The sequence below is a fragment of the Electrophorus electricus genome, chromosome 4 (genome assembly GCF_041902795.1).
Source record: "Electrophorus electricus isolate QZ-2024a chromosome 4, ASM4190279v1, whole genome shotgun sequence".
Classification (NCBI taxonomy): Eukaryota; Metazoa; Chordata; class Actinopteri; order Gymnotiformes; family Gymnotidae; genus Electrophorus; species Electrophorus electricus.
This window is the reverse complement of record NC_137500.1, coordinates 5613908-5641722: the sequence shown is the minus strand read 5'-3', so window position 1 is coordinate 5641722 and position 27815 is coordinate 5613908. Positions and strand designations below refer to the sequence as shown.

General features: G+C 38.5%; 1 protein-coding gene across 1 annotated transcript; it reads left to right on the top strand.

Annotated features, from left to right (window-relative positions):
- Nucleotides 1-432: 432 nt before the first annotated feature.
- Nucleotides 433-17312, top strand: sema7a (semaphorin 7A (JohnMiltonHagen blood group)). The gene is made up of 14 exons (XM_027003307.3): nt 433-565; nt 898-1037; nt 1684-1722; nt 2004-2099; nt 2217-2319; nt 3189-3299; nt 3641-3783; nt 4017-4195; nt 4426-4534; nt 5061-5256; nt 5728-5843; nt 6276-6421; nt 6564-6619; nt 6726-17312. Exons 1-14 carry the CDS (start codon nt 475-477, stop codon nt 7106-7108), a joined length of 1908 nt encoding a protein of 635 aa, XP_026859108.2. The 5' UTR covers nt 433-474; the 3' UTR covers nt 7109-17312.
- Nucleotides 17313-27815: the final 10503 nt, after the last annotated feature.

The window sequence follows — 27815 nt, the reverse complement described above, 5'->3', positions numbered from 1 at the left end:
CAATGGACTGGACATGGGATTGAATAGGAGGCTGGACAGGAAGCAATATGATAGCAGGAGTAATGTGCTGAACAGTAGATGGGACAACTGGTGGAGTAGGGAACTGAACAGGAGAGTGGATGACATAAGATTGAACAAGAGACAGTATAAAAGGGAGCATAGGGACAGGAACATAGTCACACACAGAGATAGGGAAGATATCAAGGCTGAACTCAGGGCGTTTGGGAGGCAGCAGAGCAGCGATAACACACTCGGCGTATGCGGAAAACCTTTGTGAGTGGTTGAAGAAAGTCTTGGCTGTAAAACGGTAGGTGGAGCTCATTATTACTATAAATGGATGCAAAAATTGGAGGAACGCTTTTTACGGCGTTTAAAACCGTCATACGTAATGAAAAACAATGACGTATTTTGCAGGGTAAAAACACCCAATAGGACGCTTTTTTTCGCCGTAAATCGAATATAAATGAAGATAAAATGAAAACTGCATGTCAGTCACTCCTTTTAGGCTTATGTTTTCTCACCGTTTTCTGTTCGTGGACGATTCCTAGATTAACCTTGAGACAAGGTAGGATCATATTACTTTGCCGTTTTGATCCGCTAAAATACCCTGTATGACGTATTTTGTGCATGCTGTTCTTTTAATCTCTTTAGCCTATTATTATTATTATTATTATTATTATTATTATTATTCCTCGCAAAATTCTAAACTAGGCTATTTTTCCATTTTAGGATTACAAGCCATTTGTGTTTATAGAAAGATCAAATATAAGATTCTAGTTTAATATATGAGATGGTTTTAATGTCTTTATTAAATCTTACAACTTATTGCAGATAATCAGTACTGTGATGTCATTTTTTCATAATCAGTATAAAGCATTTCTAAACATTTTTGTTCAGGTGATTTAGATTTCCAAATACCCTACATGAAAAATGTAAGTCATACAGTTTTGTACAGTCGAGGGGGATCAAAGATCCTCTTTGTTGGTGGGTCAAATTATGTTTTAATGGTGGATGTCAACACCGATCATATTATAGAGGTAAGCATTTGATTCATGTGATCGCCACTTCACTTACATTTACATTTTTATTTATGGCATTTAGCAGACGCTCTTATCCAGAGCGACTAACAAAACTGCTTTGTCATTTACTCATAGAATACATCCAAGCCAACAGAGTAGGTTAGAGTCCAATATACCAATGATCTAGAATACTGTAGAAATACAGGGATCACTGCTGATGCCTAGAAGTACAAAGTGCATAAGGTCTATCTTAGACAATGATAAGTGCAATAAACAATAAGTACTAGAGTTTGTTAGACAACATCAATGTAATAAACAATACCCTACAATAAGTATTAGGTTAGTTACTCAATATAGGAGCAGGGTCAGTGGTCATTTAAATATTCCACTTCAGACAATGTAACATGGTCAAACCTATCCTGTTATCACATTAGCCATTATAAGGAATGCTTGTATTAAAAAGTTTAATTCATAAATCAAAAGGAATGTGTTTTAGAGTTTCTTACAAATGAGGGGATTGTAAAATATTTACAGGTTTTGTAGTAGTAACATTTTTGTTTTACAATTGATATGTTTATGCATGTGATATTTTGTTATACAAGCAACAGAAACAGTAGACTTGAATTCATGATATTCCAGAAATGTATAATAATTTTCCCTATAGAACATCAGTCTGGCAGCTAACATTGATCACCTTTGTGAGGTATGTAGACCTATTTTGGAAATACAGAACATGATTTATCATGCTGGGAACATTTCAAAATCTTATTCAAGAATAACCATATTTTTAAAATCCTGTGGATATTTCTTATGGCTAAAAATACCTGTAGAATCTGGAGTGGGTAGTGTCAAGACTTTCCACCACAATGCAATGCAAGTTGAAACATGTAAAACAAATATTTTTCAATTGTTGACAAAATTAGTCTATGTTTACATCGTCAGTTAATTAATTACTTTTGAATAACAACTAATTACATTTTTCAGAGTTCTTCTGAAAATATGGTAACAGTAATTGAGGAGCTTCAGGATTGCCTTTTAGTTTGTGGGACAAATGGAGAACAACCAAAGTGCTGGAACGTGGTACGTTAAACTTCTTTGTGCCACACATAAAATCTATCGACCCTCTTCAGTCACCAGTTTCTTTTGGACCTAGTCTATCCTTGCTGTTCAATCAAACAATTATTTATCCCCTCATAGTATCCCAGTGAGAACAATCACACTAGTAAGGTCTTGGAAAGTGTTGATGGCATTTGCATCTCTCCTCACATATACTCACAGAACTCCTTGACTCTTGTGGCAGGTATGTATATGACTTCTTGCATGTCAAGGTATTGCATAAGAGACAGCATGGACAGGACAGACCCCATGGTACATGTTTACTTATATCAATATATATTGGTGCATTAAGGCTCCAATGAAACAAACTCAGTTTCAGTTGAAATAATTCAAATTTGTTTTTATGTTTCAAAGCATAATCTTTTTCTATAATACCTCATTTAGGGTAGACACACCTGTGGCATAAATTCACAGCTTTGCATAAAATAAAATAATGTTGCTGTATTATATAGTGTGCTGGGTTATTGCAAATAAGGCACTAGTCATAGTGTAAAACACAATAATAACAGTGCAGTGCAAAGTACAGTGGAGTGCAATGTGAGTAAACAGTGACAATAAATGGTTTAGAGGTCAGACTTGCCAGTAATAAATTAGCTGTAATAATAATAACAACAGATTCATCTTGTTGTTATTAATCTCCACTGTTTGATTAGATGTTCCCATTCTTATGTAAAGTGGACTGTAAGAAGTAAGGTGATCTACCATGTATCTTTTTAGAAAAGATGAGCTAGTCAAAGACCTCACTTTTAATGTGCTATTTGATCTTGGCCCAATCTGTTCTGACTCAGTGATGACTATTGGAGCTTCTCTTGCAGTTTCTTAGGGGTAATTGCCAAATCCAAACTGCTGGCATGTGGAAAGCCTTAATGAACATCACTAAAACATTGTCTCAAAACCTTTCACAAATTACTTGACTCAACATATCCTTGAAGAGTAGAAAGCTAGCTTTACATTAAAGTCTTAGGATATAATTCTTGAATGACCTTAACCATAATCGCCAGTGTGTCGATATCATTTTCTTACTGTGGTGTACTGTATGGGTGCTTTGTCCAGATGGAGACCTTTATGCTGCAGCTCCTCTTTACAAGGATGGAACTTCATTACAGTTCAGACGGAAAGCTGGCAACAAAATCAACATGTGGATGTATGATGCATGGATTGCAGGTAGTTAATACACACACACACACCCCTGCACATAGATTTTCAAGTACTCGGATTTTTGTTGACAACAACTTTTCAAGGCTTTGTACCGCTCCTCCATTTGTTAAGCCACATATTTTTCACCAGGGCTTATCCATGTCTCTTTTTGGCCACAGTGCTTACAGCGCTCCAGTATGTTTTGAAATAACAGAGTCACTCACTTCTAACAGCATCATGTTTTAATCCAATTCACATGAACATTGTAATGGGTTGCCTATGAATATGTATGCTTTAATAAAGTGATAACTTCTTAATAGTGGTTCAGGTTGTTTTATTAAGGTTATCAATTTCTCACACTCCTCCAGAACCGACGTTCATCTCTGCCTTCTTTGCCAAGAGAATTGAAGACCCAATTAATGAAAAAATATATGTTCTTTTTCGAGAGAAAAACCCAGACAACAGCCCAGAGGCTGATCCTTGGCTCTCTAGAGTTGCCAGAGTATGCAAGGTATAGTTTGACTAGCAATATCCCTGTTCAATCCCATATATGAGTACAGCGGTATTTTCCTTTGAAACTAAATACTTTATACATAGCACAGGCAATGCATTACTTAATGCTGTGTCAAGAGGCTTGGAAGGCATCTGGTATGAACTTGGCTTGTAACATTAGAACACTGATCTGTTGTAACAGAAGTAACAGATGTAACAGAGCATTTATTTGTTGATTGTTTGTCTTTACAGACTGATCAGGGAGGGCCTAAGGGACTTCTTCAGAACATTTGGACATCCTTTCTTAAGGCTCGGCTTGTGTGTGCGATTCCCAGGGAGTCTTTGTATTTCAATCGTCTGCAGGATGCCTTTGTATTGCACTCTGAAGACTGGAGGGATTCACGTGTCTATGCTTTGTTCTCAAGCAGCTGGTATGTACAGCATGAAGGCACAAGGAGGCAGCTCTCCATGTAGCACCACCTCCTTCCAACAGTGTCAACAATAGCAATTTAGGCTCACAGATTCTAAGATAAAAATTTAAATACACTTTCTAACACACTTGCTCTAAAATATTCACAGTGTATTGGATTATTTTTGGATTATGTATTGGATCAAATCCTTGTTTGTTATAACATTGTTCACCTGTTAACCCATGTTACAGGAACTCTACAGCTGTTTGCATATACTCCTTAGCTGAGTTAGATGATATTTTTGAGAGTTCCACTTTCAAAGGCTACAGTGATGACATTCCCAATCCAAGGCCAGGAACTGTAAGAAACTGCCCATGACTTCTTTTACTCTTGAGTTAGTTCATTAACTCAGTTCACGCTGATGTCTTTCCATCAGTTATAGTAATTACTCTATATCAGTACAATTATAGTAATTACTCTATATCAACTTAAAGCACAGTAACTAATCTGAACTCTAAAGCAACATGATCTTGACCAAAATGTAGTGTCATTTGGTTTGTAAAGCAGTGAAAAACCCATGTCTAGGAAAAACCCGTGCTGTTTGTCTTTCTACTCAAGCAAATATTCACCCCACCCTACATCTTCTGATGCAGAAAAGAATTGCTTAGATTGATAGTTTCAGTCTCCACAAACCACTACATTAGTTGGACAAGTCATGTGTATATGCATTCTATTGTGACTTTCATTCCAACTGTTTTAACCTCCATGTTTGCACTTGGTGCCAATTCCTTAAATCTCAAATCATTCAAACGTGTATACATAAGTGATGTTCAGTAGCTATAACCACTGAGAGGAATTATTACTGTTGTCTTCTTTAATTTTCCAGTGTGTCAACAACAGTAAATCTCTGCCTATCCACACTATCACTGTCATCAAAAACCACCCAGAGATGACTGACTGGATACACCCTATACAGAAACACTCTCCTTTTTACATTAGTAATTACAATTATACCAAAATAGTAGTTGACAGGGTGCAGGCCGCAGATGAAAAAATGTACCATGTGATACTGCTTGCCACAGGTAGGGACTCCTGCATTTGTACTAGTTTTACACAGTTTTGTTTTCAGAAAGTGTTCAGACTGTCCCTCAAATTATTATTTGTATTTCATGCTCATTCATATGTGATCCTTATTTATTTATTATTAACATTTTTATAATCATGTAAATCAACTGCCATGATGTTTGAATCCTCAAAGTGAAATATTGAAAATGGAATATTAAAATTATTATGTTTCTGCTATGCATTATTTATTGATATTGTGATTAGATTTACTTCATAAAGACCAACATTTTATATATATAATATATAATATGAGGTTTTTTTTTCAATTACAGCCACTATATGTCTTAATACTTACAAGAATTTTCCAGCAAATAAAGTCTTTTAATACTGTGGTCATCCAGTTGTTTGTAACCTCAGAATGCATAATTTCAGTCAGCCTCAGATTTAATCATCTAAAGTTGTGTGTGTGTGTGTGTGTTTTCTTTCAGACACTGGCATGATCCATAAGGTTCTGGAGGATGATTCTAAACCTTTCATTATTTCTGAGACACGTCTACTTAATGGCTCAGCCCCTGTGCAGTCTATGAAACTAAATTCTGAAAAGGTACAAACCTATTCTTTAAATGGTGGTATGAATCTGTTTCACTTTTTCCACAAAAAAACATTAAAAAATCTCATGACATTCAGGAAAAAAAGCAGTTTAAAGGTGCACAGGATTTTAAAAATATTTCTGTATTTACATATTTGTACAATAAATAAAATAATCTAATAATCTAATAAATTATCTAATAATCTTTAGTGTTTTAAAAAATAATTGTATTATCACAAATATTTTCAGTTTATAATGCAAAGCATTTCGACTAAAGATCAAAGTATAATTCTGTGTAGGAATTTGATGAATATCTTTACTTTAAAACTATATAATAGGTTAAATTGTTATATCATTTTAATTTTTATGAATTGTGTTGTTATTCATGTAGAGGCATTACAGTGGTAATGCATTCACTCTTCCTATTAATGACCCCACCTTCCCCAGAGAAAGCTGTTCATAGGTTACCCTGGACAGCTGTTTGTCTTAGACCTACAGAGGTGCCAGGACTATAATACTTCGTGTCAGGATTGTGTTCTTGCCCGTGACCCATACTGTGCTTGGACTAAAAATGGATGTACCTCACAAATCAGGTATGTTTTCTCAAGTTTGTTGTGAACACTAAAAGCTCCCATTGCATTTATGTGTCCTTGAACTGTTCTTAAAACATCAGAATTTATACCAAAATAAGAATTTAAATGAAAAAAAAAAGTTACTGTATCATTTTAACTGCAGAGGGGGCACTCAAAACATTGCCACTGGTAAGACACATGTATGTCCTACAAATCCAGGTATGATTTTGCATTAAAGTCCTTCTAATAAAAGTAGAGTGCACTTTGTATGTTATATGTAATGGGTGCTACATGAAATTACATAAATAGTGTTTATTCTCCACAGCTCCAAATGCAGTGAGAACCAAGCGGCATGTACCATCGTTATTGGCATCTTCCTCAATAATAGAACACACTGTGCCCCATGGCTTTCCCTTCTACCTCTCCTGCCCTATCATGTCCCACCACGCCACCTACACCTGGATGCACAAAGGTGAGAGAATCTCCTGCCAGCAGACTGAGACTGACTGCCTCCATCTCATACCAGCAATTGGAGCAGGTGACTATGGAACATACAGATGTGAAACAAGGGAGCGTGACTACAGTCAAGTGGTTAAAGAATATCACCTGGGTGTCTTCTGGTCTGTAAACAACGGGTTTAGACTGACAGAGCAGAAAGAACCGCTGCTGGCTGTGTGGGCTGCTCTTCTTTTTATACTGCATGTGTAAAGTATGAGTATGAGTCTGAATTACACATAGCATGGCACAACCCTGGTTAGACTGTTAGTCACTCTGTCAGTGAAGTCATACTCTTGCAAAAGTGATACTCCCTTATTTATTGTTGTGGTTGTTTGGCAGATACTAGAATAACTGAAATATCTTGCTCAGGGCTCATATTTAAATAAATACAACACAGGATTTAAGCAGTCATAAAATGTTTTTTTGTCATTGTATTAGTAGGTTACATGTTTGTCTAATTATACCATGGACTCTGGACAAAAACCCAAGGTTCCTTGGAACAGTAAGTAAGTACCGAAAGGTGCAGTGGTAGTTCAGTGGGTAATGTACTGGACTTATAATCAGAAGGTTTCTGGTTCAAGTCCCGTTGCCACTGTTGGGCCCCTGAGCAAGGCTCTTAACCCTCAAGTTGCATTCAGGCATAATTGTAAGTTGCTTTGGATAAAAGTGTCAGGTAAATGTAATAAGAGCAGTATGTAGCTAATTATTTTTCATGAAAGTGCTTATTACTTTTTCTTCTATAAAGTGCAGTGCACATGAGATTCAAATATCTTTGCAGTCCTTAAATTACCCAGTTTATGCTCCACATGGGGGTGGCTATGTTTAAAATAGGTTTAGTACAGAATCTCTGAAACATCCAGGCCACTAGGTATCACTATAATGGCTATTTCAAATTGTGAAGAAAAATCGTTGGAAAAACTGACTTATTGCTCCTTTAAACATTATTGAAATGACAGAAAATAACTTAATTTGCAGTTGACAAGAACAAGAGTACCCTCAACTTCAAACTATTAAAACTACAAGCAGAACAAATTATGGAGATAGTGTTGTAAAGAAATTGGGTTTTTGATTAAGTAGGATTTTGAATGGTGAGGCAGAATAACCCAAAATGGACAATACCAAAATTTTGGGTGTGATGGCATGGATCTGTGTTACTGTAAAGACGGTGAAGCAAGGATGGAGGCTGAGCTATTATTTTTTGTGTGTGGCACGAACACCATTTTGTGCTAGGATGACTTGTCAACGTAACAACGTAATCAATTACGTAAATACGTCGATTTACATGTTGCTATGAAGCAAGACTGTTGCGCCCATTCAAAATATGGATACCCCCAGAGGAAAAACTACAAACTCATCCACGATCTTTAAAATCTTATTTTGCTTGCATACTGCATACTGATTTGGGGCCCAATCAATACATGAGTTGTATGTTGGAGGCTATTTCGAACACGGGTTCCTTTTTTTTCTCACGTTTGTTAAACGTCCTCACCTGTGTCTTGTTTCCCCAGTCACTAGTGTGTGTATGTATTCTCCTTTGTTGTTTCTTTTGGTTGCTGGTTGTTTCTCGAGTTTGTGTTTTGCTGTGTATGAATGAGTACTAGAAATGACTCCCGTGAATGTTCATGCGCTGTTGCCGTTTATGTGTATGTGCTTGAGTATTATGGACTGCTTTGTCTTTGTTTGTATTACTTTGTTTTAACTTTTGGTTTCATTGAATGGTTTTGTTTGAAAAGCTCAACAATATTTTTTTAAAAAGCTCAACAATATTTTATTATTTATTACCTGGTTCGTGTAGGTTTCGTTAATCAGTTTTCCGTTTCTAATCCTAAAACAGAAGAATGAAAAATGACCCCTTATCTTTGATTCATCCACTGAATCGGAAATGAAAGAAACGAGAAATGGCTCATTTTGTTTTTTATGCACAAGAAAGCAGAAAAACAATTAATCCGAATTTTTATTATGTCTACAAAATAAACTTAAAAAAAGTTAAATGCCATTGGCCAGCCTGTGAGGTCACTTATTTTTCTGCAAAGCCCTCCAGTTAAATTAAGTCCTTCAATTGCTATGTCCAGATATAAGCTAGCATTGCTTAACAATAAAAAATCATGTACAAGCTGCAAGACATTTACATCATTATATATGAAACACTTGTGTGTTTATTTGCAATTATTAAAAGAAGAGAGAGGCCTGCATCTTTTTCAAAATAATTGAAAAAGTTATATTTGAACAGAGATTTTTATTTAATTGGTTAAGATCTTATGAATTTCAATCTGGTTTTTGGAAAGCACGCTCTACTGGAACGTGCTTACCTTTTTAAACTGATCTTATTATGAGTGAGATAGATAAAGGGAATTTGTGTGATATAGTAAAGTTAGGTCTGCAGAAGCCATTCGAGACTGTTGACCACGATATTATATTACTTAAGTTAAAAGCTAGGGGTTCTAATGATTTAGCAGTTAAGTGGGTTGTTTCTTACCTGTACGGACAAAAACAACAGGTTGATGTAGGGGGTACATTATGCTTTCCTAGAACTACTAGTTGTGGAGTATTTTGTGTCCTTGTTTTTTTTCACTCTTTTATATATTAATGATTTAAAATATGCATGTTTGTGTAAGTTACTTTTGTGTACAGTACAATTGTGTGCAATTCTATTTTCTCATAAAGAGAAGAGTGTTGTAGTAAGGTCTAAAAGTGCCAGACAGAGTTATATTAATAGAGTTATGTAAGGTGAATATGATTTTGCATGGGGTTGTTCCACAGTATTTTAAATATTATTTTGTGCAGGTGCAAGAAGTCTTTGGACTTTTTTGTTATCCTGGGCCGTTTCTGTTTTTATTATAGGCACCACATGGCATGTCAGTGTGAATATTGATTGTATAAAATATGAAATGGTCTAATAAAATCAAATCAAATTTTAGTTAGAGTGCAATGGCATACAACCAGCACTTTAGGCCAACCCACATTTCCCAATCAAAAAATGAATCATATGTTGGTAGACATAAATGCCATAATGAAAATTTGGTCAAATTTTTGTTTCTGCTTTCTTGTGCATAAAAAACAAAAAGTAAGCTGTTTCTCAATTCTCTCCAATTCAGTACATGAATCAAAGATATAGGGTCATTTTTAATTTTTCTATTTTAGGATAAATGTAAAACCAATTAACAAAATATTTTTAAAGACAAATATTAATGAGACAAGTTTTATTTTTATTTATATTTATTTTGGATAGGTTTATTTATTTTAGATAATAATCAAGATCTTTAGAATATCTTTAGACTAACAGACAACAAAATAATTGTTAGGTACCGCCCTACACAATTTCACTTATTTTAAGGACTTTTAGTGAAACTTAGTAGGTGTGAAAAGTGAGGACTTTGACCTTTGCAACACACATAGGGGAAACAAGTCCAAGGCAATGATCACAGAGCAAACAAAACTATAGAAACTGGTGTCAATGAACAGGTGGTGCCAGGGCAGAGCTGAAGCCTCTGTAAGCCAATCAGAACTGTAGAAACTGGTGTGGGGTCTCATTGTCCCTGCACATGATCCATCTTTAGAGTTTTACAGGTAAAGACACTGAGTTTTAAAGTAATAAGATATAGTTAAATTACAATGAGGTAGATACCATGTGTAAGTGATAAATGTAGTTTGATTAGCTGCAGTTCAAGTGAAAAGATATCGTCACTGTCTTAAAATTCGTACACATCTTGGATCTAGGCTTCCAAAAACTATACTTAAATAGAAATCTTCTAATACACTGTTATCTCACCTTTATTTGTCCCAACAAATCAATCACCAAAAGAGCTTTCTACAAACTGAAGAATATCAGTAGAATCTAAGCCTTAATGTCCTAATGAGAGCTATAGAATTTAGTCATGCTTTTATCTCAATCGCGGTTGATTACCTAATAGCTAACTGGACATCCCACAATTACCATTCAGTAGCTACAACCAGGACAAAGAAAACAGATTACATTACCCCAGTGCTAAAATCTCTACAAGGCCTTTCAGTTAGTTGACTTGAAAGCATTACTAGAATACAGATCACGGAATGGATTAGGCCCATAAACGACTAGGCCAGTAGGTCTTAGATCCATGAACACAAACCAGCTTGTAGAGCCTAGAAACCAAACCAAATACGTTGATGCAGCATTTAGCTCTTATACTACACATACCTGGAACCAACTCTCAAACTTAGATGTGCCCCCAATTCAGCAATTTTCCTGAGGTGTGAAATCTCAGGATGTATTATTTTATTTCATAATTGCACTTTAGTTTTTTAAAGTATATATTTTTTCTTGTTCCATTATGTGTATTTGTGACGAGTGCTCGAGTACCGCTGTCACAGGCTGTGCCTCCCCACGAGTCACATGATATGGCCTGCAGCGTGCAGGGGGTTCGTTTGTTTGCAGCCACACCCTCCGTGAGGGCGCAGACCTGTACAAGGTTTAAAGACGTTAGGTGTTTGTATGTCTGTTTAAACCGCTGTCAACGTGCACCTCTCCGTTGGTCATTGCAGCCCTGTAAATGTCAAACGTTTGTGTAGCTGTTATGCCTGTGTATATTGTCCGCAGTTATGTGTGAGTTATTCGTGTCTGTTGTAGAGTTGTAATACTGTCGGTGAACAAATGGCACAAACAAAGTAACGTGAACAGGGGCAATGACCAACAACCAAGCACACGCCTACAGCGGTTTAAATACAGATGACCTAAGACTAAACAAGGCGCAGGTGTGTGCTAAACCTCATGATGTGGTTACAAACGAGACACACAACTCCCACTGCACGCGGCGGGCCGTAACCACGTGACGGTGAGAGGGGAGCGTTACAGTATTGTTCTTTAAATCAACTGTATTTAATTTTATTACATTACACTTTCTTATCTTGTAATACGCTTTATTATAATTTTATTCTGCTATGTCTGTGTTAAAGCACTTTGAATTGGCATTGCCATTGTGTATGAAAAGTACTATACAAATAAACTTGCTGTGCCTTGCTTCTGGGAACACTGTAACTGTCATATGGTCTGGCTGATCCTTCTTCCCATCTCAGGTTGTTTGGCTATTCTTTAGAATAACAGACAACAAAATAATTGTTAGGTACCGCCCTACACAATTTCACTTATTTTAAGAACTTTTAGTGAAACTCAGTAGGTGTGAAAAGTGAGGACTTTGACCTTTGCAACACACACAGGGGAAACAAGTCCAAGGCAATGATCACAGAGCAAACAAAACTATAGAAACTGGTGTCGATGAACAGGTGGTGCCAGGGCAGAGCGGAAGCCTCTGTAAGCCAATCAGAACTGTAGAAACTGGTGTGGGGTCTCATTGTCCCTGCACATGATCCATCTTTAGAGTTTTACAGGTAAAGACACTGAGTTTGAAAGTAATAAGATATAGTTAAATTACAATGAGGTAGATACCATGTGTAAGTGATAAATGTAGTTTGATTAGCTGCAGTTCAAGTGAAAAGATATCGTCACTGTCTTAAAATTCGTACACATCTTGGATCTAGGCTTCCAAAAACTATACTTAAATAGAAATCTTCTAATACACTGTTATCTCACCTTTATTTGTCCCAACAAATCAATCACCAAAAGAGCTTTCTACAAACTGAAGAATATCAGTAGAATCTAAGCCTTAATGTCCTAATGAAAGCTATAGAATTTAGTCATGCTTTTATCTCAATCGCGGTTGATTACCTAATAGCTAACTGGACATCCCACAATTACCATTCAGTAGCTACAACCAGGACAAAGAAAACAACTAACATTACCCCAGTGCTAAAATCTCTACATGGCCTTTCAGTTAGTTGACTTGAAAGCATTACTACTAGAATACAGATCACAGAATGGATTAGGCCCATAAACGACTAGGCCAGTAGGTCTCTTAGATCCATGAACACAAACCAGCTTGTAGAGCCTAGAAACCAAACCAAATACGTTGATGCAGCATTTAGCTCTTATACTACACATAACTGGAACCAACTCTCAAACTTAGATGTGCCCCCAATTCAGCAATTTTCCTGAGGTGTGAAATCTCAGGATGTATTATTTTATTTCATAATTGCACTTTAGTTTTTTAAAGTATATATATTTTTTTCGTTCCATTATGTGTATTTGTGACGAGTGCTCGAGTACCGCTGTCACAGGCTGTGCCTCCCCACGAGTCACATGATATGGCCTGCAGCGTGCAGGGGGTTCGTTTGTTTGCAGCCACACCCTCCGTGAGGGCGCAGACCTGTACAAGGTTTAAAGACGTTAGGTGTTTGTATGTCTGTTTAAACCGCTGTCAACGTGCACCTCTCCGTTGGTCATTGCAGCCCTGTAAATGTCAAACGTTTGTGTAGCTGTTATGCCTGTGTATATTGTCCGCAGTTATGTGTGAGTTATTCGTGTCTGTTGTAGTTGTAATACTGTCGGTGAACAAATGGCACAAACAAAGTAACGTGAACAGGGGCAATGACCAACAACCAAGCACACGCCTACAGCGGTTTAAATACAGATGACCTAAGACTAAACAAGGCGCAGGTGTGTGCTAAACCTCATGATGTGGTTACAAACGAGACACACAACTCCCACTGCACGCGGCGGGCCGTAACCACGTGACGGTGAGAGGGGAGCGTTACAGTATTGTTCTTTAAATCAACTGTATTTAATTTTATTACATTACACTTTCTTATCTTGTAATACGCTTTATTATAATTTTATTCTGCTATGTCTGTGTTAAAGCACTTTGAATTGGCATTGCCATTGTGTATGAAAAGTACTATACAAATAAACTTGCTGTGCCTTGCTTCTGGGAACACTGTAACTGTCATATGGTCTGGCTGATCCTTCTTCCCATCTCAGGTTGTTTGGCTATTCTTTAGAATAACAGACAACAAAATAATTGTTAGGTACCGCCCTACACAATTTCACTTATTTTAAGAACTTTTAGTGAAACTCAGTAGGTGTGAAAAGTGAGGACTTTGACCTTTGCAACACACACAGGGGAAACAAGTCCAAGGCAATGATCACAGAGCAAACAAAACTATAGAAACTGGTGTCGATGAACAGGTGGTGCCAGGGCAGAGCGGAAGCCTCTGTAAGCCAATCAGAACTGTAGAAACTGGTGTGGGGTCTCATTGTCCCTGCACATGATCCATCTTTAGAGTTTTACAGGTAAAGACACTGAGTTTGAAAGTAATAAGATATAGTTAAATTACAATGAGGTAGATACCATGTGTAAGTGATAAATGTAGTTTGATTAGCTGCAGTTCAAATGAAAAGATATCGTCACTGTCTTAAAATTCGTACACATCTTGGATCTAGGCTTCCAAAAACTATACTTAAATAGAAATCTTCTAATACACTGTTATCTCACCTTTATTTGTCCCAACAAATCAATCACCAAAAGAGCTTTCTACAAACTGAAGAATATCAGTAGAATCTAAGCCTTAATGTCCTAATGAGAGCTATAGAATTTAGTCATGCTTTTATCTCAATCGCGGTTGATTACCTAATAGCTAACTGGACATCCCACAATTACCATTCAGTAGCTACAACCAGGACAAAGAAAACAGATTACATTACCCCAGTGCTAAAATCTCTACAAGACCTTTCAGTTAGTTGACTTGAAAGCATTACTACTAGAATACAGATCACGGAATGGATTAGGCCCATAAACGACTAGGCCAGTAGGTCTCTTAGATCCATGAACACAAACCAGCTTGTAGAGCCTAGAAACCAAACCAAATACGTTGATGCAGCATTTAGCTCTTATACTACACATACCTGGAACCAACTCTCAAACTTAGATGTGCCCCCAATTCAGCAATTTTCCTGAGGTGTGAAATCTCAGGATGTATTATTTTATTTCATAATTGCACTTTAGTTTTTTAAAGTATATATTTTTTCTTGTTCCATTATGTGTATTTTTGACGAGTGCTCGAGTACTGCTGTCACAGGCTGTGCCTCCCCACGAGTCACATGATATGGCCTGCAGCGTGCAGGGGGTTCGTTTGTTTGCAGCCACACCCTCCGTGAGGGCGCAGACCTGTACAAGGTTTAAAGACGTTAGGTGTTTGTATGTCTGTTTAAACCGCTGTCAACGTGCACCTCTCCGTTGGTCATTGCAGCCCTGTAAATGTCAAACGTTTGTGTAGCTGTTATGCCTGTGTATATTGTCCGCAGTTATGTGTGAGTTATTCGTGTCTGTTGTAGAGTTGTAATACTGTCGGTGAACAAATGGCACAAACAAAGTAACGTGAACAGGGGCAATGACCAACAATCAAGCACACGCCTACAGCGGTTTAAATACAGATGACCTAAGACTAAACAAGGCGCCGGTGTGTGCTAAACCTCATGATGTGGTTACAAACGAGACACACAACTCCCACTGCACGCGGCGGGCCGTAACCACGTGACGGTGAGAGGGGAGCGTTACAGTATTGTTCTTTAAATCAACTGTATTTAATTTTATTACATTACACTTTCTTATCTTGTAATACGCTTTATTATAATTTTATTCTGCTATGTCTGTGTTAAAGCACTTTGAATTGGCATTGCCATTGTGTATGAAAAGTACTATACAAATAAACTTGCTGTGCCTTGCTTCTGGGAACACTGTAACTGTCATATGGTCTGGCTGATCCTTCTTCCCATCTCAGGTTGTTTGGCTATTCTTTAGAATAACAGACAACAAAATAATTGTTAGGTACCGCCCTACACAATTTCACTTATTTTAAGAACTTTTAGTGAAACTCAGTAGGTGTGAAAAGTGAGGACTTTGACCTTTGCAACACACACAGGGGAAACAAGTCCAAGGCAATGATCACAGAGCAAACAAAACTATAGAAACTGGTGTCGATGAACAGGTGGTGCCAGGGCAGAGCGGAAGCCTCTGTAAGCCAATCAGAACTGTAGAAACTGGTGTGGGGTCTCATTGTCCCTGCACATGATCCATCTTTAGAGTTTTACAGGTAAAGACACTGAGTTTGAAAGTAATAAGATATAGTTAAATTACAATGAGGTAGATACCATGTGTAAGTGATAAATGTAGTTTGATTAGCTGCAGTTCAAGTGAAAAGATATCGTCACTGTCTTAAAATTCGTACACATCTTGGATCTAGGCTTCCAAAAACTATACTTAAATAGAAATCTTCTAATACACTGTTATCTCACCTTTATTTGTCCCAACAAATCAATCACCAAAAGAGCTTTCTACAAACTGAAGAATATCAGTAGAATCTAAGCCTTAATGTCCTAATGAAAGCTATAGAATTTAGTCATGCTTTTATCTCAATCGCGGTTGATTACCTAATAGCTAACTGGACATCCCACAATTACCATTCAGTAGCTACAACCAGGACAAAGAAAACAACTAACATTACCCCAGTGCTAAAATCTCTACATGGCCTTTCAGTTAGTTGACTTGAAAGCATTACTACTAGAATACAGATCACAGAATGGATTAGGCCCATAAACGACTAGGCCAGTAGGTCTCTTAGATCCATGAACACAAACCAGCTTGTAGAGCCTAGAAACCAAACCAAATACGTTGATGCAGCATTTAGCTCTTATACTACACATAACTGGAACCAACTCTCAAACTTAGATGTGCCCCCAATTCAGCAATTTTCCTGAGGTGTGAAATCTCAGGATGTATTATTTTATTTCATAATTGCACTTTAGTTTTTTAAAGTATATATATTTTTTTCGTTCCATTATGTGTATTTGTGACGAGTGCTCGAGTACCGCTGTCACAGGCTGTGCCTCCCCACGAGTCACATGATATGGCCTGCAGCGTGCAGGGGGTTCGTTTGTTTGCAGCCACACCCTCCGTGAGGGCGCAGACCTGTACAAGGTTTAAAGACGTTAGGTGTTTGTATGTCTGTTTAAACCGCTGTCAACGTGCACCTCTCCGTTGGTCATTGCAGCCCTGTAAATGTCAAACGTTTGTGTAGCTGTTATGCCTGTGTATATTGTCCGCAGTTATGTGTGAGTTATTCGTGTCTGTTGTAGAGTTGTAATACTGTCGGTGAACAAATGGCACAAACAAAGTAACGTGAACAGGGGCAATGACCAACAACCAAGCACACGCCTACAGCGGTTTAAATACAGATGACCTAAGACTAAACAAGGCGCAGGTGTGTGCTAAACCTCATGATGTGGTTACAAACGAGACACACAACTCCCACTGCACGCGGCGGGCCGTAACCACGTGACGGTGAGAGGGGAGCGTTACAGTATTGTTCTTTAAATCAACTGTATTTAATTTTATTACATTACACTTTCTTATCTTGTAATACGCTTTATTATAATTTTATTCTGCTATGTCTGTGTTAAAGCACTTTGAATTGGCATTGCCATTGTGTATGAAAAGTACTATACAAATAAACTTGCTGTGCCTTGCTTCTGGGAACACTGTAACTGTCATATGGTCTGGCTGATCCTTCTTCCCATCTCAGGTTGTTTGGCTATTCTTTAGAATAACAGACAACAAAATAATTGTTAGGTACCGCCCTACACAATTTCACTTATTTTAAGAACTTTTAGTGAAACTCAGTAGGTGTGAAAAGTGAGGACTTTGACCTTTGCAACACACACAGGGGAAACAAGTCCAAGGCAATGATCACAGAGCAAACAAAACTATAGAAACTGGTGTCGATGAACAGGTGGTGCCAGGGCAGAGCGGAAGCCTCTGTAAGCCAATCAGAACTGTAGAAACTGGTGTGGGGTCTCATTGTCCCTGCACATGATCCATCTTTAGAGTTTTACAGGTAAAGACACTGAGTTTGAAAGTAATAAGATATAGTTAAATTACAATGAGGTAGATACCATGTGTAAGTGATAAATGTAGTTTGATTAGCTGCAGTTCAAATGAAAAGATATCGTCACTGTCTTAAAATTCGTACACATCTTGGATCTAGGCTTCCAAAAACTATACTTAAATAGAAATCTTCTAATACACTGTTATCTCACCTTTATTTGTCCCAACAAATCAATCACCAAAAGAGCTTTCTACAAACTGAAGAATATCAGTAGAATCTAAGCCTTAATGTCCTAATGAGAGCTATAGAATTTAGTCATGCTTTTATCTCAATCGCGGTTGATTACCTAATAGCTAACTGGACATCCCACAATTACCATTCAGTAGCTACAACCAGGACAAAGAAAACAGATTACATTACCCCAGTGCTAAAATCTCTACAAGACCTTTCAGTTAGTTGACTTGAAAGCATTACTACTAGAATACAGATCACGGAATGGATTAGGCCCATAAACGACTAGGCCAGTAGGTCTCTTAGATCCATGAACACAAACCAGCTTGTAGAGCCTAGAAACCAAACCAAATACGTTGATGCAGCATTTAGCTCTTATACTACACATACCTGGAACCAACTCTCAAACTTAGATGTGCCCCCAATTCAGCAATTTTCCTGAGGTGTGAAATCTCAGGATGTATTATTTTATTTCATAATTGCACTTTAGTTTTTTAAAGTATATATTTTTTCTTGTTCCATTATGTGTATTTGTGACGAGTGCTCGAGTACCGCTGTCACAGGCTGTGCCTCCCCACGAGTCACATGATATGGCCTGCAGCGTGCAGGGGGTTCGTTTGTTTGCAGCCACACCCTCCGTGAGGGCGCAGACCTGTACAAGGTTTAAAGACGTTAGGTGTTTGTATGTCTGTTTAAACCGCTGTCAACGTGCACCTCTCCGTTGGTCATTGCAGCCCTGTAAATGTCAAACGTTTGTGTAGCTGTTATGCCTGTGTATATTGTCCGCAGTTATGTGTGAGTTATTCGTGTCTGTTGTAGAGTTGTAATACTGTCGGTGAACAAATGGCACAAACAAAGTAACGTGAACAGGGGCAATGACCAACAACCAAGCACACGCCTACAGCGGTTTAAATACAGATGACCTAAGACTAAACAAGGCGCAGGTGTGTGCTAAACCTCATGATGTGGTTACAAACGAGACACACAACTCCCACTGCACGCGGCGGGCCGTAACCACGTGACGGTGAGAGGGGCGCGTTACAGTATTGTTCTTTAAATCAACTGTATTTAATTTTATTACATTACATTTTCTTATCTTGTAATACACTTTATTATAATTTTATTCTACTATGTCTGTGTTAAAGCACTTTGAATGGCATTGCCATTGTGTATGAAAAGTACTATACAAATAAACTTGCTGTGCCTTGCTTCTGGGCACACTGTAACTGTCATATGGTCTGGCTGATCCTCCTTCCCATCTCAGGTTGTTTGGCTCTCTACAATACTAACATTTCTTTGTAAACCTGTTAGTAATTTACACTCATTATGTTGGTTATATATTGGTTTCACAAACCTTATAGGTTTGCCCTTGATTCTGAGCTGTCATTCTCTGATTGTTTACCTCATTTTTGGCTCATGAGATTTGCTCTGCTTCTCCTGAGTCTTTGTTTCCGTATTGCCCTTTGAACTCTTGTGTGATTTTGGATATTGAAATAAATCTGCAAATGGATCCTGTGTTACAATAGCCTGGATTTCAAATCCAATATGCAGTGCATTTTGAAGTAATTTGCATACCACTGTCAAAAGATATTTTGTTTCATGCACAGGATTGCTTGTTAGTGGTAATTTATTGCTTTTTGCACTATTTTCAGTAATAACTTTGAAACAGTTGTGTTTGAAAAGCCAAAGAAGACTATAGATATGCTAGAATTGTAATAAGATGTTACAAGTGTCTAAGGGCTCAATTGAAAGTTTGGGCTCAATTGAACGTTTCTTTCCTGTCAATGATTAAACAACTAAAAACTGGGAAATATATAGTAGTTATTTCCAAGAAGAAAAAAAACCCTAAAGTGGTGTAACTCTACCCAATTGCCTTCATTCAGTATATGCAGATCTATGAATAAGCAAATAGTCCCCACCTCTGCCTCTACCCAACTATCTGCCATTTTCCTTGCAACTTTAGCATTTTCAAGTGAATATTTAAAAAAGAACGTTATCTTATCTTGTTTGTGTTACGGCAGTGTGGCTTGGTGGTACCATGTTTGTCTCTCAGCACTTGGGTTTGAGTCCCTGGTTGGGTGGAGTTTCCATGTTCTGTCTGTGTGGGTTTCTTCCTTGAACAGTCTAAAAACATGGAGGTTAGTGTAATGGTGAGAGGTAAGGAGGTGGACGCAAGTGAGGAGAAGAGCAAGATTTATTAGGGACAAATCCAAATTCAGAGCAGTCCAAGGTCATACAGCCAACACATAGGTGATAAGGATACTTGATAAACAAACACACTAAGGCAAACAAGGGAATCAGGATATAACAAAGAAGCTGGGAAAAACACATGCAGGTAAGGAAGGAAATGGCTAGAATCACGAAACAGGCTAACATAAATAAAGGCTTCAAAACACAGTGCCAGAAGCAGAGGCAGCAGGAGACACAGGCCGGAGCAGGACGGGCAGGGAACATGAAGCCACATGAGTCAGAACATGAGTCAGATGGCGGGTCTAAGGATGTTGAGGAGACAAATCCAGGGTGCACGGAAGCGCGGTTGCAAAGTTCAGCGGCGGGACCGGGAGGTCTGGAGGGCACGGTTGAGCTGTTCTTTACACCAGGAACAGGAACTGGCAGGGCGATGACCTCTGCGCCAAAGACAGAGACTGGCAGAAAAGTATCCTCTACACTGGGAACAGAGTCTGGCTGGGGGTCCAGCAGTGCAGCAGCTGTGGCCTACAGCAGGTCCAAGAGTTCCAGAGTAGACAGCGGAGGCAGGTGCATTCACCCCGCCTACTCATGTCTTGCGCTGCAGGCCGCTACCCCCTGCAGCATTGGTCAAGACGGGTAGACTTTTGGTGCTTACCTGTGATCTCATCATCGTCAAAATACACTGGATCCTGCTTTTTCTGGGAACGGTATGGAAAGCCAAAGTGGTCAACATTTGCCTCAAACGAAACGCCTTTTATTTGTAAAACGGCGAAATAAGCGGCACTTTGGACGTTTTTACTCCAAAAAAACAAGCCGTTTTTTTTCACTATGTCATAAAATACGCCAAAAAAACCTATCAAAAACATAATTTTTATGTCAGTTTAAAACTGCATAAAAAGCGCTGCTTTAAGTGTTCTAAAACTGAGTTTTTTTACGTTGCTTTGGTGTCCCAACAGCGTTTAAAACGCAGCTTTATAGTAATATTATAAAGATAAACCTACTGGTTTTGACAGTCAATAGACTTGAACTTTCTTCATCCAATTGCTCACGAACAAGGTCAGACCAGACCAGTTCACTACAGCTCTTAATTGGCTGATAAGACAGTGCTTAAGTTTGTTTGTTTATTTTTGGGATTCACATATTTTAATTTGCTCAACAATTTATTTAATCATACACTTATTAGCTAGCTAGCTAGCTAGAAGTTTAGTAGACCTAGCAGTAGTGGCCATGGTTAGGTTCTTCGGACATCATAATTTAAATGGGTAGGTACTTTAAATAGGCAATTGGCTAACTAGTTAGTTAGCTAGCAACATTTCCTACAGCAGGAAGATGGTGAGGAGGAGCTTCATTTTGCCTCGTAGATAGATACAGAATGACTGCACTTGACAATCCAGGACCCGATTTAATCCAATCAAAATTAACGAGATAAAGGACATTTTAAAGTTAATCGCTGAGTTCATTAAACTGGCAAAATACTAACCCGAGACAACTAGCTAACTGATAATTGGCTGCAAAACAAAGCTTGTGAGTTGTTTTTAGCGCTCGACTGAAAGCAAGTTTGTTATCTTGCAGGAACAAATGGATGTTTGTGTTGAACCTAATGGCTAGCTAGCTATCAGAGGTGCGGTTTGGTAGTGTCATTATAGCAATTGTTGACTTAGACTTTTGTTATGGTTAAAACTGAATGAAAGGGGAAGTGGTTATCACAACAAACTCAAGAGGGACACCAAACAGCGAATATGGATAATAACGCTATTGGCCTTGGAGTATTCCTGTTTTGTACACTTGTGTTCTTGCTCCAAGTCTAGCACTGAGCAGTCAGGAGCCCCTCTGTCTCACTCAAAGTTTCAAGAACTACCTGGTCACAAAGCCTTTGAGTTTATTTGGTTATTTATTCACATTTGAGCAGTGTCTGTCTTCAAATGGGAGCTACTGAGTATTTCCAGCTTAGAAGATGGCTAGTAAGAAATAGCCTTGTTCTTTAAAAACTATACAGATTTTAAGAGGGGAAAAATGTTAATTGTAATTATCTACATGACAATGATCATCTAAAATTAAATTCTTTGTACAGGCTTTGTGATGTTTGAGAGAATCTATATAAAATATCCTTTCCCCATTCATGCTAGTCCATTTGGCTTGTCTGTGTTTTTTTTCTGAGTTATAAAACATTACACCCGATTTTTTTTAAAGAATGTTTGTTTGGTGTTCCCTCATTTGTTTTTCTGTTTGTCTCCCATTCTACGTGCTGTTCATGTGTGCTCTTGGTCAGGTTAGTCCCTACCACAGTGGAGTCACCTGCATGCCAGAGACACTCCTGCTGCCTCACTTGTATGTTCACTCACCCTGCTGAAGAGACTGAAAGCCTGGGCTGGAGATTTTAGTAATTAGACCATCAGCAGCAGCTTTATTCTGTTTGGTTTGGTGACTCTGACCTCTGTGCTCTCCAACTACAGTAGTTTCACCCTCTGACATAGCTGTGATGGACTTAATTCTCATTGTCACTCTCTAGGTGACCTCACATTACTAGGTGCTCACACATTACTCATTGGTCTCATCTGATTAATCTTAAGATTTCTGTTTAATGACTAAGATAGCTATCTGTCTATCTTTCCTAATGCATTACTAATTACTGTATGTTCCCATCTTTTCTTAAATTGGCTCCTAATTCCCATTTCTTTTTTGCATTGCTTGTGATATCTGGTATCTACAAGAGGATGGGATATACTTGAGTCTTGGTTGCTCTCAAGGTTTCTTCATGATCTGAAAGGAGTTTTTCTTTATTAATGTCACCATGTAGTTGGATTCTGATGTCTGTACAGCTGGTTTGTGATGACACCTGTAATGAAGTGCTATACAAGTAAATTTGAACTAAACAATACATGGGCAAGCTCATTACATTTTAAACCGATGTAAGTTAAATAAACAATTTTATTACCACGAGGCTAGAAATGAGGGACAAGTGTGGAATATTAAACAAGGGCCAGAGAAAATGAAACTACAGAATGGAACTGAAATGCACAAGACAGGGAAAACATGGAACATGGAAGCTGAGAGGGACTAACCGTGACAGTTAGGTTGATTTGGATATATGAAGTTGTCTTGTATGTATAGGTATACATATATAAATGTGTGTGTGTGTGTGTGTATGTCCAGTGATGGTGCGCTGTCTTGGTCTTAACCTTCTCCCTGTACCCTGTGCAGTCCCCCAGGGGGGCTGAGGTTTATGATTGAGAGTATATGGTGTGCAAATGTCTCCTTTGGTGCATAAGGGACAGAACCAATAAATCTCACTCATCTGCACATCTGGCTCGAGTCCAGTTGATTTTTCCTCCACAGTTGCTTCTCATGTTCTTGTTTTGAAAAACACATCTTCCTTTGTATCACCGCGCATAATATACATTGATGGTGAATATTAACATCATATCTTTCAGCTAGCCAATGGTCTGATTAGCTGATTGTCAGGGAAACATGACTTCTGAGGAATATGCAGATTAAAATATACCATAGTAAGATACCTCACTCATGCTATTGGAGAACCAGGGTTATGTTAGTAACCTAAAGTTTGTTTTGCCTGCTGTGTACACTGAACCAATCACAGGCGTTTTGGCATAGTGACTCTCAGCAGAGTTTGCCCAGCTGCCGTGTGTGTGATACAGTGAGGACAGCTCACTGACATCTGCAGTTGTTCGTTTTCTCCGCAATTACATCAAATTGTTTGCCAGAGACGAACATCATCTCCACAAATATGTTGAGGCATTAAAGGTGGAGTAGGTCATTTGGAAGCATTTTTGTTATATATTTTAAAAACTCAAATGTTTTGATAATAAAAACCAAAAATCTTTATCTGTGGCAGCCATAGGACTGTATAATAATATTTTTATAAGCTACAACAAAAAAGAGGTTGTATAAAGCAAGAGATTTATTTTAATGTATTTTAATGTACGTTCATCAGTGTATCACTGATCACCAGGTAGTTAGTTAACTTTATATCTATGTACTGAAGCTATATTGTCAACAAACCTTATGGATGAAATTCACTGAAAATAAAAATAAACATTCAAACATTCAAAATAAACATTCAAAACTAACTTTGGGTGTCAAAGTCAAAAAATGTGCAGGGAAAAATGAAGAAGCAAAGAGTTTAATGTTCAAGTTCAAGTTTGGTTTATTTGTCACATACATAGTCATACACGGTATAACTTGCAGCGAAATGGTTTGAAAGTGCTCTGTCCAAACCGAGGAAAAAACAGGGGTGCATAAGGAATGTTGTGGCAGTATGCAAACTGCAGTGGGTCCGTGGAGGCTGTCAGTGAATAGGTGATGAAGTCTCTGACTAGCTTTTCAAAGCACTTCATCACAACTGATGTGAGGGCAACAGGCGGTAGTCGTTGAGCCCGGAGAGTCGAGGTTTCTTTGGGACGGGGACAATGGTGGATCGCTTGAAGCTGGATGGGACGGTACCGAGCGTCAGAGATTGAAGAGATGTCGGTGAATACCGGGGCTAGCTGGTCTGCGCAGGCTTTGAGGACTCTCCCGCAGATACTGTCTGATCCCGCCGCCTTCCTGGTAGTCACCCTTTTAAACACTCTCCTCACGTAACTCTCCGTGATGATGAGAGGGCGCTGTTCTATGGTGGGCTCTGTGCATGCGCCATAGGCTGCGCCGATGACACCATTAGCGTTGTTAACGCTGTTAGATGTAGCCTCGAAGCGAGCGAAGAACGTGTTTAGCTCGTTCGCCAGAGACTCATCTGCACTCATCAGTCCGGAGGGTGGGCTCCCGTAGTCCATGATTGTCCGTAGTCCCTGCCACAGGGATCTAGAGCCACTTTAGAATAACAGACAACAAAATAATTGTTAGGTACCGCCCTACACAATTTCACTTATTTTAAGGACTTTTAGTGAAACTTAGTAGGTGTGAAAAGTGAGGACTTTGACCTTTGCAACACACACAGGGGAAACAAGTCCAAGGCAATGATCACAGAGCAAACAAAACCATAGAGACTGGTCTCAATGAACAGGTGGTGCCAGGGCAGAGCGGAAGCCTCTGTAAGCCAATCAGAACTGTAGAAACTGGTGTGGGGTCTCATTGTCCCTGCACATGATCCATCTTTAGAGTTTTACAGGTAAAGACATTGAGTTTGAAAGTAATAAGATATAGTTAAATTACAATGAGGTAGATACCATGTGTAAGTGATAAATGTAGTTTGATTAGCTGCAGTTCAGGTGAAAAGATATCGTCACTGTCTTAAAATTCGTACACATCTTGGATCTAGGGTTCCAAAAACTATACTTAAAAAGAAATCTTCTAATACACTGTTATCTCACCTTTATTTGTCCCAACAAATCAATCACCAAAAGAGCTTTCTACAAACTGAAGAATATCAGTAGAATCTAAGCCTTAATGTCCTAATGAGAGCTATAGAATTTAGTCATGCTTTTATCTAAATTGGGGTTGATTACCTAATAGCTAACTGGACACTCTGCTGGAACTGTGTCTCGAGTTTCCTCCCATAGCGCCCCGTAATTAAATGAAAGAAAACTAAACCGAACATAAAAGTGCATCAACTGGAACAAAAGAAAGCCAGTGTAATGACAATGATGGAAACTGGCCAAAGAAACAGAAACATCTTATAAAAGGATAAACGTAATTTAACATAACCCCTAAGTGGTGTGCTAAATCAGGCACAACACACACTACCTGAGGGAGGCATGGCAAGAAACCAAAATACAGAAACATGCTTTAAACAAAAAGACCAAACATAAACAAATGCAACGTGCACCCCCCTCTAATGGAGGCTACTGGCAGGTGGACACCGTCACGGCTGTGCAGTAACATGTGGCTTTGTAGCTTTGACTGATATCTAATATTATAAGCTTCCCAGCAATAAGTTGATGCATCCAGCTCAGTTTTGAGCCTTACGTTGGGGAGGCAAACATTTCAGGGCTACTTTAACATTACAATCACATGCGAAGGTGTACATAAAATAAACCTCAACCAGTCACAGCCAAACCAAAAAAAGAGGAGGTGGTATTATTCCCAAAGTAACCAGTGAAGAAGTCACTCAAAAATGAGCCTCACCCAAACAAAGCACTCAGTACCTGCCTCAGAGTTTGCGAGAATTGCAAACTACATAGGGGTAAGTAAACAGGAAGAATCCAAAATTAAAATAAACAATAAACAAACCAAATAGAACAGAAAAGACCAAACACTAAATGAAGAAAAACAAAACTAACGAAGACTAAAAACAGATGGAAGACAAAAACAGCAGTGTAGTCCACAGCAGGACACGACAACTCCTCCTCTTGGTAACAAGTCCAACCAGGCTCAGTCTATTATCACCTACAAATTGGAAGCTTCAACAATGTAGAACAAAACCAATATTGCATGTAATATGAAAACAGCATTCACAAATATGTACCCAGCTCCCTTAAAGGAGAGTACAGCATTGGATGCTCTCACTGCCAAGGACCCAGCAGCCTTGATGGCAACTGTAGTGTCTGTTTCTCTACAAACAATATTTTTCCAGTTTGAAATGTGTCCCACAATTCCTGTCTGCATATCCCAGTGTACACACTGCAACATCAGATTTGACCACCACAGCACTGGACATCGCAGTCACTCCCTCCACTCTCATAGCTTTTTAAATTTTTCTCTTTCCCTTCCTCCACTTTCTACCCACACCTCCCAGGCATGTTCTTCCTCTTTCCATCACAATTTATGCTGATCACTCCCTTCTCCCTTGCTTCTACTATGTTTTCTACCCTTCCTCAACCTGACACTCTTTTTTCTCTCTCCCTGAATACAGGGAGAGACACCAGCTGCTCACATACTGTTCTAAGAATAGAGATAGAAGAAGCCTTAAGCACTCAGGCTAACCAAAACATGAATTAGCCTGAATTTCCCTTTTTTCTTTCTTTTCTTCTCTGTGTATAAGGGGAGGGGGACTTGTACTGCGAGTCAGTTCTCTTTCTCTGTTATACAAGGGACAGAACTCAATAAACTTTTTACTACTCAATGCATGAGGCTGTCTGTGTTTGATGTGCTCTCATTTTTCCACTACACCATAAATTCTGACCTCAGCTTATAGCAATCTCTTCAAAGTGCCCACTTGAAGTAACATCTGCAAAATGATCCTACCACAGAGCAAAATTAGAACCATCAGCATCTGATCCATGCAAGCTCTTCAGTATTTTCTGTTCTCTCCTCATCCCTCCCCCCTCCTCCTGCATCTTTTACTCCTGAGGATTTCATCACCTTTGAGGAGAAGGTTGCAGCAATCCACCAGTCTTTTTCTTTTGTTCCCACTCTTCCCACCAGTCTTCATACTCATACATCTATCTCTCTGGCTTTTTCTCCTGTCTCCATAGACAAAATCCTTCAATTCCTGACTTCCAGCAATCCAACATGTCTTCTGGATCCCATTCCTGTTCACACTGTCATGATTGACCCTTCCTAGCACCTACATTGTCATGGTTACCCTGTCTCGTGTATTTGTTTTACTTCAGTGTTTCCTTTTTTTCTGCCTTTCATTCATTTCACCTGTGTCCTGTCATTAGTACATTTATTTAATCCCTGTTTCTGTTGCTGTTAGTTTGATGGTCATTGTTTTTTTCTAGCCTCTGTTTGTTAGTCAAGCCTCATTTGTTATCTCTAATGTTAGCTGTTTGTTCTTATCATTGCTTGTGTCATTGTTAGCCTGCTTTGTCATCTTGTAATTTGTTTCTTTTTTTATTATTAAGTATTC

What these genes read in the sequence shown, in the direction of transcription:
- sema7a (XM_027003307.3), top strand. Translation starts at nt 475, where the DNA reads ATGAAAACTGCATGTCAGTCACTCCTTTTAGGCTTATGTTTTCTCACC. An exon ending in ACACCGATCATATTATAGAG is followed by an intron (nt 1,038 to 1,683) that starts GTAAGCATTTGA and finishes TTTTCCCTATAG; the next exon opens with AACATCAGTCTGGCAGCTAA. An exon ending in TGAAACTAAATTCTGAAAAG is followed by an intron (nt 5,844 to 6,275) that starts GTACAAACCTAT and finishes CACCTTCCCCAG; the next exon opens with AGAAAGCTGTTCATAGGTTA.